This window comes from Montipora capricornis, chromosome 1 (assembly GCF_036669925.1).
Source record: "Montipora capricornis isolate CH-2021 chromosome 1, ASM3666992v2, whole genome shotgun sequence".
NCBI classification, from domain to species: domain Eukaryota; kingdom Metazoa; phylum Cnidaria; class Anthozoa; order Scleractinia; family Acroporidae; genus Montipora; species Montipora capricornis.
Window position 1 is genome coordinate 52,777,035 of NC_090883.1, and position 10,000 is coordinate 52,787,034.

Sequence of the window (10,000 nt, forward strand, 5' to 3'; positions counted from 1 at the left end):
TTTCCTTCAAAATAACGTTACTATCGCAACGATATGAGGCATGTCTTTGGAGGCCTTAAAAATCAAGGTCTAGATGTATTGTCGTTTTTGAAAAAACGGGACTGTGAAATCTTCCTATTCTGGGTTACCATACAATGTATAATTTAACAAATAATCCCTAAAATATTAAAATTCAACAAAATCTGGAGGTCAGTTTTTCAGAAAAGTCAGGTTTTTTTAAATAGTCGCTAATACTTCTTTTTTCAAGTACAGAATTTTTTGAAATTTGAAAGACAAACTTTTGAATTAATCTAAGCTGGCATGCAAAAAAATGAAAAACATTCACCGTCCAGAAGCAGAGATATAATTGAGTAAAGTTGCAAAATCAGGGAAAAAACAACTGGGTTCACCTGCTCATTTGAGTGAATGCGTCAGTGAAGTACAGGCCAACGCAAACAGATTTAAGTGACCATTAAACTGTTTGTGTACAATTTTCGTAGTTTTCGTGAATAGCAGATGTCTGACTATCTATATTCCATATGTTAGGAATGAGAAGAAGGGTGAAATGAAATTAGTCAAAAGTGGTATTTGTTTATTTCTGGCCAATCCATGTTGAATCATGAGCTGCCCATAGCTTTCAGAATTGCGTGTGTGGCTACTCGTTCGCGCTCAGCCGGAAACCCTTTCCAGCCTCTTAAACTGCATCAAAATACCTTATCCCATTGATCCCTCAGTTGCCCTAGACGAGTAAAGTTGTCTGGCATTAGACAGAGTAAAATCTGTTAAATCTCACTCCCAGGAGTGAATGGGTTAATTAAGGGCAATCTGTTCTTGACATTAATTAATATTATATTTAGGAATATTTATATTTTATTTTGTTTTATTTTATTAAAAAAACTGATCTATGGATATCATATCAGATTTCCAGCATTTCATTTGCTCGCCGAACACAGGCTATCAGTTCATAGACCTGCTGTACCTACAGTAGTATGGTCAAGGAATGTTCAGCTCTGAGAAAAAGTGGCCGACAAAAGCTGTAGAATAACAATCCTTAGTCCTTGGGTTTTTTAATTTACCGTAAACGTCCATGTATAAGCCGCACTTTTTTTCACAAAATTTAAGTCATAAATCAAGGGTGCGGCTTATCCATGGATACATCTGTGTTTGGAGTTTTAAAAAACCTAATTAATATTCATACAACTTCTTAAGATCTCAGTAAAGAAACATAAAAGAAACTGCAAGCATGTTGCTGTTGTTCATTGACTTTTTAATGAGTGGTGGCTGCTAAAGGAACTGTTTGTGTCTTCAAGTGTTTATCGGCGAATCTTGCTCTCCAAGAGTTCTTTCAAGCGATTAATTTTCGCTTTAATCGAACAAGTAAACACCAACCTACAAGGAATCTCCATTCCTCCGCACGTTGTTTGCAGTGACGTCTTCGGCCAGTCATTTCCACGCATATCTTTCCGCCATGTGCGATAAAATACCACAACATTTGCGAGTACTCGCGAGGTAAATGCCCCACTGTTTCGTTGTCCATGACCTTCTCGGCAATTTGTCGACTGCATTATCAAGCTCCTGTTCTGCATGAATTTTCTCGCCTCTTGCGGGTACATCTTATAGACGTGGTCATGATACTGAGACCCTGGCCTAGACTTCCTCCCCACATTTAAAGCTTGGCTACTAAGCACTCATTCGTTTTGTTTCAATATCGAAGGAATTTCAACTTTATGGGGAAACCTTGATTGTTTGTCCTTGTTGGCTTATAGCAAATAGACCATTACTGGAAATTCAAACTTTGTTGTATGACATTTTTTTCCAAAATCTGCGCTTGTAAATTCGGGGTGCGGCTTATCTACGGATGCGGCTTATTCATGGACATTTACGGTAACCCTTTCACTCCTGTGAGGGCCACTGAGACTTACAGATTTTACTCTGTCTAATGCCAGACGATTTTACTTGTCAATGGGGAACCCCACAGGAGTGAAAGGGTTAAACAAGCAAGAATCTGTGTGGAATTCTGTCTTTGTTTTGCTACATGTACACTGTTCAGTGTAATAAGACCGGTTAGTGTAAAATGCAGACTGCAGACCAGGTGTAAAATGCAGACTGAGGTTATAATGTAAATGTTGAAAAAGCCCAAACCCTTTAGGAATGCTAACAGTTAAGCCTAAATATTGTTTTAGGCCTAATTAGGCCTAAGGTTAGCATTTCTAAGGGGTTTGGGCTTTTTCAACAGTTACATTATAACCTCAGTCTGCATTATACCCCGGTCTGCAGTCTGCATTTTTACACTGACCAGTAATAAGACTGCTGATCACCATCTTGGATCATCAGTCATTTTGGTTGAATTCAAACAAAAGAAGGTTGAAGGAAAGCTCATTAAGCTTGCTGCTTTATAGGTTTTTTCGTTCTGTGTGACTGTTTTGAGCTTACAGTTATTCTGTTTTTCAACTTGTTTACCTTCAAAATTTTTACAGAATACAATGTGTTTATTTTTCCCTTTCAGATGAACTAGATGCTCCAGTCATTCAAAGTGTGGCTGTGTTATCAGCTCACAGTGTTCTTCTTAAATGGAATGCAACAAATATAGAATTCATTGCAAACTTTTCAATTGAAGTTAGTAATGATTCTGTGACTTGGATACCAGCCATTTGCAACAATTCCTTGGTGCAGGGAGCATGCATACTGAGGCTGACTGAAGCAGTGGTCCTTTGGCTAAAGCCTTATACTAATTATACACTCAGAGTAATGGCAAGAAGTCCATTCAGGAACAGTAATTACAGCTCAGAGAGTCCATTGGTTTTGACTGGTGAGGCAGGTATGTTGGCTAGTAATAGGGGGTAGTTTCTAAAGAAACTGTGGTGCTGCGTCGGTGGGGAGGTAGTATACAAAAATTTGGTTTCATCAACGGAGTCGATAATGTAAATTGGCCACCTTACAGAGATTCGAAAAGCTGACGTTTCGAGCGTTAGCCCCTCGTCAGAGCGAATCATGGATTTGCATTGGATTCGCTCTGACGAAGGGCTAACGCTTGAAACGTCAGTTTTTAAAATCTCTGTACGGTGGCCAATTTACATTATCAACTCTGTTGATAAAAACAAATTTTTTTATATGTTGGCTAGTACTTTGAGAAACCCAAGATACACTGTACAGCTATAGCTTAACCCTTTGACTCTGAAGCGGGCTTGAACCGACCATACTTAGTATTTTTACTCTGTCTAATGCCAGATGATTTTACTTGTCAATGAGGAACCCCTCCAGGGGAGTCATTGAGTTAAGCAGTCTTACTGTAGTTCATCTTTTGTTCACATTTGCCATTACATTTACATGTACCAGTACAAATGTGTCGTCAAGTACATGTATACTACCTAACGTAGAGGAATTTAAAAAAAGCTTTATTGTAGGGGGGTGACATCAATTCTGACACAGAATCAAAAAGGTACATGTACCGTACCTACTCAGCTATAAGCCGAGCGATTATTGCACAAATCCACACTCAATTTGGGCAAATTTGAAGCCATACACTGTAGAAGGGGTCTCGGCTTGTAGCCGAGTAGTTTTGATAACAAGAATTTTCTCAGCAAATTAAAACAGTAACAAATGAACATGTATTCACTTACAAGGCGAGCTAAATTACTTGTAAAATGAAGAGAAGTTGTTGTTGGTTATGGACTTTTATTATTTGGTGGTTCGTAAAGTAGCCGTTCGTGATGTTGTGTGATCGGGATCAATCATTATTGCTCGTCTTCTTCCTCCCTGTCTGTCTCAAATTTGTTGTCCATTTCCTTGTCTTCTCTATTATTTTTCTTCTGTTACACACTGATCCTTTGTTCTGAGTTTTACACAAAGCTGCCTTTTCATCTACATGCAAGTGACTATGAATACATCCCTTCAATAATAATCAGCCTGTGATAGTTGCATGTATTTTATGTGTTGATGACAGCTCCGTCAGGTTCTCCAGAAATAACAGTAGTCTACAGCATAAGCTCTACTGAAATCTTTGTGGCTTGGAAACCACCGCCTCCAGTAACACTCAATGGAAAGTTACGGGCATACCAGGTACAAATAACAGAAGAAATGACACCACCAACTTCTGCACCAACTGAGGGCCCTGCCATTGAAGTTATTCAACAAGGTGGTGAGCCTGTGCTCCTGGGCGTAGGGCTAAACCTATCATACCAAATTGGTCAACTGAAGAAGTGGACAAGCTATGAAGTAAAAGTAAGAGCACTCACTGTTGCTCCAGGTCCATTCAGTGAAGAGGTTACTGTGCACACAGATGAGGATGGTGAGTGGGATTATGAATAATCCTGTTTTAAATGTGTGCAGCTCTTTGCTTCAAATTTTAATCTTTGCATGACTTTAGCTGCACTGCTTTCCAAGGGTAGCTTGTTTCAATTAACACAGGCCCTCTAAAGTTCCAATAATAGTAACTTTTAAATTAATGGAATTAAAATATTCCCTTTGGAAAGTGTAAATAGCGTAAGAGTGTTAAATAAAAAGTAAAAACCTCATTAGAACATTTTTTTTCAATGATGAGCTGCATTATGCAGAACTTTGTTTACTTTAATTTTAGAAAAGAACTACATGTACGTAGAGACGAGTGTGACCAAATCTTGCAGTCTCGTACATGTACATGAAATTAATTATTACATATATTGTGAGATTCCATTCTGAAGTTACAGCTGTACACGCGAAAAGTCATGTACAGCAAGAACTCTTGGATGAATTAGAAAGTGCTTTTTGTGTCATTAATTCATTTTTCTTTGAATACTTGCAGTCCCAAGTCAACCAGTTCTAGTGGAGGCAGCAACTGTGAATTCTACTTCAATTTTTGTAAACTGGACAGAACCAGTAGAGATGAATGGCAATTTCTTGAAATATGAGGTACTGCAACTTGCATGTAGTTGTAATGCTGTTACAGTAGTGCAAACACCATTTCATTAGGATGAAGTACAAACAAATTAAATGGTTGAGGTTTGGAATCCAAGGTGATATGGTACAGTGAATTTTTTTAAATTGAACTCAAAAATGAAAGGAAGGATCTCCAGCCGGGCCACCCTAGCCACTGAGTTACCGAAGATGTCAATGAAGGGCAACCCCTTCAGGGTTATCTGTGTGCTTTGACTTGTCATGTAGTCACATGGTCAAATTAATAATGGCATTGATGCCATATAACTGCACCACACAGCCACATTAACAACACAAAATACGGTCAATTGAACAGTAGCTTAGGAATGAGGACCTAGAAGGTGATGAAACCTGGGCAATAAGGAGGTACTGTACATGTACAGTACATGTAGTCTGGGTAACCTAGCATTCGGCAATCACCATGGGATTAAAATAATCAGTGGGTAGTTGTTGGCAATGGTTCAGTGGAGATTGTTTTAATTTAGTAGATTTAGCAGTCTCAGGGACACCATTTAAGAGCCAATTGCAGAATGCAAACTACTGTACAAAGGGCTCTTCCAAGTGTGTTACATGTAACTGTGTACTTTATTCTGCTTCATAAATGTCATGAATGCTTAACCATAGTCAACATGACAGTGGTCACCTGGAAACGGCTTTTCCTTTGGGTATTCTTTATATAATGTTATTCTCTACAGGTTGTTCTCATACAATGTACTTACTAACCTTATAAAACCACCCCAAATGTCCCACACATGTGGTACAACTAAGCCATGCCAGAGTGCTCAAACTAGCGAGCTAGTGAGCATGCGCAATTGCTAGCGCCAATGACTCATCCTAGTAGAGTGCTCAATTTGGACATGATGCCAAAGAGCTATATCTAACTGCAGACAATACAGTTTCGGCCTTCTGGGCCTCATCAGTGCAGTGCTGATAACTAGGATGGAGGTTAAGCTTAGAAAGCCACCCCAAATGTCCCACACATGTGGTACATCTAAGCCATGCCAGAGTGCTCAAACATGTGTACATGTACATATACTAGGCCTAGTTGTCTCACCCACACATCCCACTTGTTGAAAGACTGATGTTCAAAAACTAATTCAGATGAAAATTAAGGTTCAAAGACAACATAGGTATCAATCAATAATTAACAATTATTCCATGAGCGCACGTTGGATATGAGATGGTAAATAGCCAACGAGGCGCGTAGCGCCGAGTTGGCTATAACCAGTCTCATATCCAACAAGCGCGAATGGAATAATTGTTTTATTAATTCCTTTAAACTCCAAAAGTTTAGAAAGTACGAAATACGAACGAAAAAAGCGAGTAAATCCGAGCGAAATCAAAAAGACTTGATGAGAACCGATGCGATGTCGTGTAACACCTTGTGGTCAGACAGACGCAGGCTCGTCACAAAAACATTTCTTACTTTTTCGCGTACTTCTAATTTCTAATTTCGCACTTCTAATTTAACCCAGCTGTCCAGAAATTTTTTTTTTTTTTTTTGCTTTCTTCAGAGAGAAATTTCGCTTTCCGGCTAAAAAGCTTTTAGCTTGGCAACACTTAGATCAATCATTTACCATATAAGGTCAAACCAAGGTATATGAGCTGATAACCGAGATTGAGTGAACCAATCAGAGCACGAGAATTGCATTATCCCAGGTTGAGAATTTAATAATAGCCATTAATTAACAACATCATACAACTTAATACAAATCAAAACTAAGTGTGAAAGAGAATACAATTCAGTTCCCATTCGGGAACAAGGGGTGGGGATTTGACAATTCTTAAAACTTTTCAATCAAATTCCCCAGGGTGAAAAACTAACATCAATCAAAAGTGTCAAAAAAAGCCCCACCGTGGGGCAAAGAATCTAAACAAACAATACTATAATAGCACATAACACTTCTACTCTGTGAAATGTTTCGTGCAACTTGTCTCGCAATGTGTTGGCGACATTGTGGCGGGACAAGTTGAAGGAAACATTTCACAGTGTAACATACCCTGTAACGGCCAAAATCGTTGCGAAACAAGTTACAAGAGCCGTTGCAAGGTTCTACTTTTCGCGCAACTTGTCTCGCAACGATTTTGGCCATTGCAGGGTATGTTACACTGTGACATGTTTCGTGCAACTTGTCTCGCCACAATGTCGCCAAAACATTGCGAGAAAAGTTGCACGAAACATTTCACAGTGTAACGGCATCTTTATACATGCATTATTATTATGATGTTGCTCATCAGCTGAGAACAAGGCACTTAAGAGTGTACATGTACGTGGCCACTGACAAAACGTTACAAATATCACTTTGCTCGAATGACAACTTTTGCTTAGGCTCTTGGAAAGTCAGTTACCATTTTGAAGATCACAACTGTAACCCATTTGTTCAAACTCCATTTACACAAATAGGATGTATTATGACGTCTGTGCATCTTTTCAAATTAAGGTACGATATGCCAGGAAAGATTCCGTCGAGCAAGAAGTTACAAGAATAATTCAGCGTCCCAAGAGTATTTTGCTCTCCTCACTCAATCCCTACACTGTTTATGTAATTAACGTCAGTGCGTTCACAAGGAAGGGAGAAGGTATTCGAAACACTGTGGAGGAACAGACAGATGAAGGAGGTATAATATAAAAGAGATACATGTAAATACATGTAGTTATTTTACTTTGTTGTGAACAGTTTTCATACACCACATCAAGTTCTTTGCCTCCAGTTTGCCATTCGTAACATTATGCTGCACGCTAAACTTTGTAGGCAGGGCCTTTGCCTTGGTTATATGTACATTGTATGTAATCTTATGATCCCTAGATGCACTCAACTGCAGATGGTGTCAAATAACGCCTGCGCTGAACAGGTCTTTAGCTCTTTGCAGTTATTATGAACTTTATGGGAAGTGGTTATGGGCAAGGCAAATAATTAAAGTGCAGCTTTCATGCGCCAAATCTTGTCTGGTTTGAAAGTTGGCCCTTCAAGAAATCCCTCCCTCAACCTTTTTCTTTTGCCCCACATCAAAGAGTTGTTCCAGGTCAGTTTTGCTCAGGGTTTTTCCTGGCCATTTGTTGTTTCACTATTCCCATGTTTGCTCAGTCTTCTGCATGAAAATTTGATGTCATTGTAATCCTTATACATGTACACGTAGTTGTATGCAGATCATTTGTTCAACTGTAATTTGATTAGACATCCAGTTTCCACACTTTTTCTTGTTCGTCTAGGAACATTTATATGAGGTTAAACGAAGTTTAACAAAGTAAACAACTAGGAGCGACTGCAGCGTATTGGTCAGTGGTTGTAGTATACTGGCGCATGCGTGGAATACCTCGTGCTTTGGGCTGTATCGCTTATTTATCAGTGTGGCGGGAAGTAGGAGCATTGTGTGGAGCGTTAAGCGGTTTTTTTTTTTTTTTTTTTTATGCTTTACACTGTGTATCAGTGTGACGGGTGCCCATTCTTCTCGGGGGCGTGGGGGCTCATGGCTGGGTTGTCAGGTTTTGCCAGCCATCGGTGCAGTCTCCATCTTGGAGCTGGCTGCCAATAGTGGAAGCTCCAGGATGTTTCGGGCACCCAACCTCCAAAGAGCGACGATGTTTTTTATTTTAAATTAAACCTTTCTTTTCTTGCAGAGCCTTCAGCACCACAAAATCTCTCCACCAAGGGACATATCACGGCAACCAAAATTCGTGTGTCATGGCAGCAACCCCTGTATCCAAATGGCATAATCAGATACAAATTGTCATTTGCATCTGACCCAGAAACGTCCTTTAAGCTTATTTACTTTGGCGAAAGCACTCAGTATCTGGTGTCTAACCTTAAACCTTTCACGAAGTACAGATTTGAATTATTGGCCTTTAATTTGAAATACAACCTGTCAAGTCCGCCCATTGGTGCTATGGAAACTACAGATCAAGACAGTAAGTCCTTCTGAGGGTGAAAATCATTATTTATATAATGTAGCAACATCACGCATGTTCAAGATTGCAAGTCATGCGATGCACGCCGATTTCGCTGCGTGTCACAAAATGCTCTCTTACCCTTTTTGTACACTTAAAAAGTGTACAAATGTAAACACAGTTACAAAAACTTTGAGCTAAAAATGAGACAAACGGCATCGCTAACCGTATAATGCTGCAAACACGCTGTTAACCCACATAATTAAATGGATGATGTGACGCCATTTTAGATAATTTCATTCCACACAGTTGAAGCTCGCAAAATAGAATGAAGTGTCGCAATAGACACATGAAACTGTAGAACAACATGTATCTAATGCAAAGAAGCCAAAAAGATCAGTGGATGAACAAAGCATTGCAAGATTGTAACACGTTACATTTGGGTATTTTTCAAACCATCACAACTCTCCAGTGGGTAAAGATTGTTTTTGTTCAGAATCAGCTTGTTTGTGATGTTACGATAATTTTATCTGTGAAGGAATTTTGAGTTGAAAACGCGTGGCCCTCCTGTCAGTGTCACTGCAGATTGCAGACCAAGCATAATGACGCAGCTTCTATTTCCAAAACGATGGTATTACCTGGTGATAAATAACCTCGTCTAGGAGAGTGGAGTTTTGGTCAACCTCAAGAGTTGGACGATTGCGATCTTTGTGTTGAATTCGCACATTTCTTGTCAAACTTTATAACACTTGAAAGAAAACAAAACTAGCAAAAAAAAAAAAAAACAAAAAAAAAAAAACGGTGTCTTTCTATCACTTCGACGGTCCTTTGTTTCGCGAGTTGTTAGTAAACACGCAAGGTAACGTAATCACAGGCGCGCCGCCGAATCCGATGTGACTTTCGATTTTGCGATTTACATGTGCAGTCAAAAGCACAATAGAAAAGTTGAACGTAGCAAAAATCGCCCAAATTGTTTTTCGCTTATGGTAACTTCTTATATTCACGGGAAAATATATATGTTGTTTTTATGTCGCAAATTTTGTTGCTGTTGGCAAAATATCTTATTCTCGATCGACACTTCCTAAAAACTCCCCTCTGCTCTTCCTAAAAACTGTATATCCTTTTTTATTTACTTTTGCATCAATATTTGTTTGCATAAAGCACTCTAACAAAGTCTGTACAGACTTAACTGATTTGAGTGTAATGTGAAGTGCCAAGTTTCTA

The 10,000-nt window shown here is 39.1% G+C and overlaps 1 protein-coding gene across 1 annotated transcript in view; it reads left to right on the top strand.

Annotated features, from left to right (window-relative positions):
* The window catches only part of LOC138016480 (receptor-type tyrosine-protein phosphatase S-like), a 93,511-nt gene that overhangs the window by 26,446 nt on the left and 57,065 nt on the right, over positions 1–10,000 (top strand). The window contains exons 10-14 of the mRNA XM_068863618.1: positions 2,486–2,797; positions 3,923–4,267; positions 4,760–4,866; positions 7,332–7,509; positions 8,510–8,797. Coding sequence (XP_068719719.1) covers positions 2,486–2,797; positions 3,923–4,267; positions 4,760–4,866; positions 7,332–7,509; positions 8,510–8,797 — 1,230 coding nt within the window. The remainder of the gene's footprint in view (positions 1–2,485; positions 2,798–3,922; positions 4,268–4,759; positions 4,867–7,331; positions 7,510–8,509; positions 8,798–10,000) is intronic.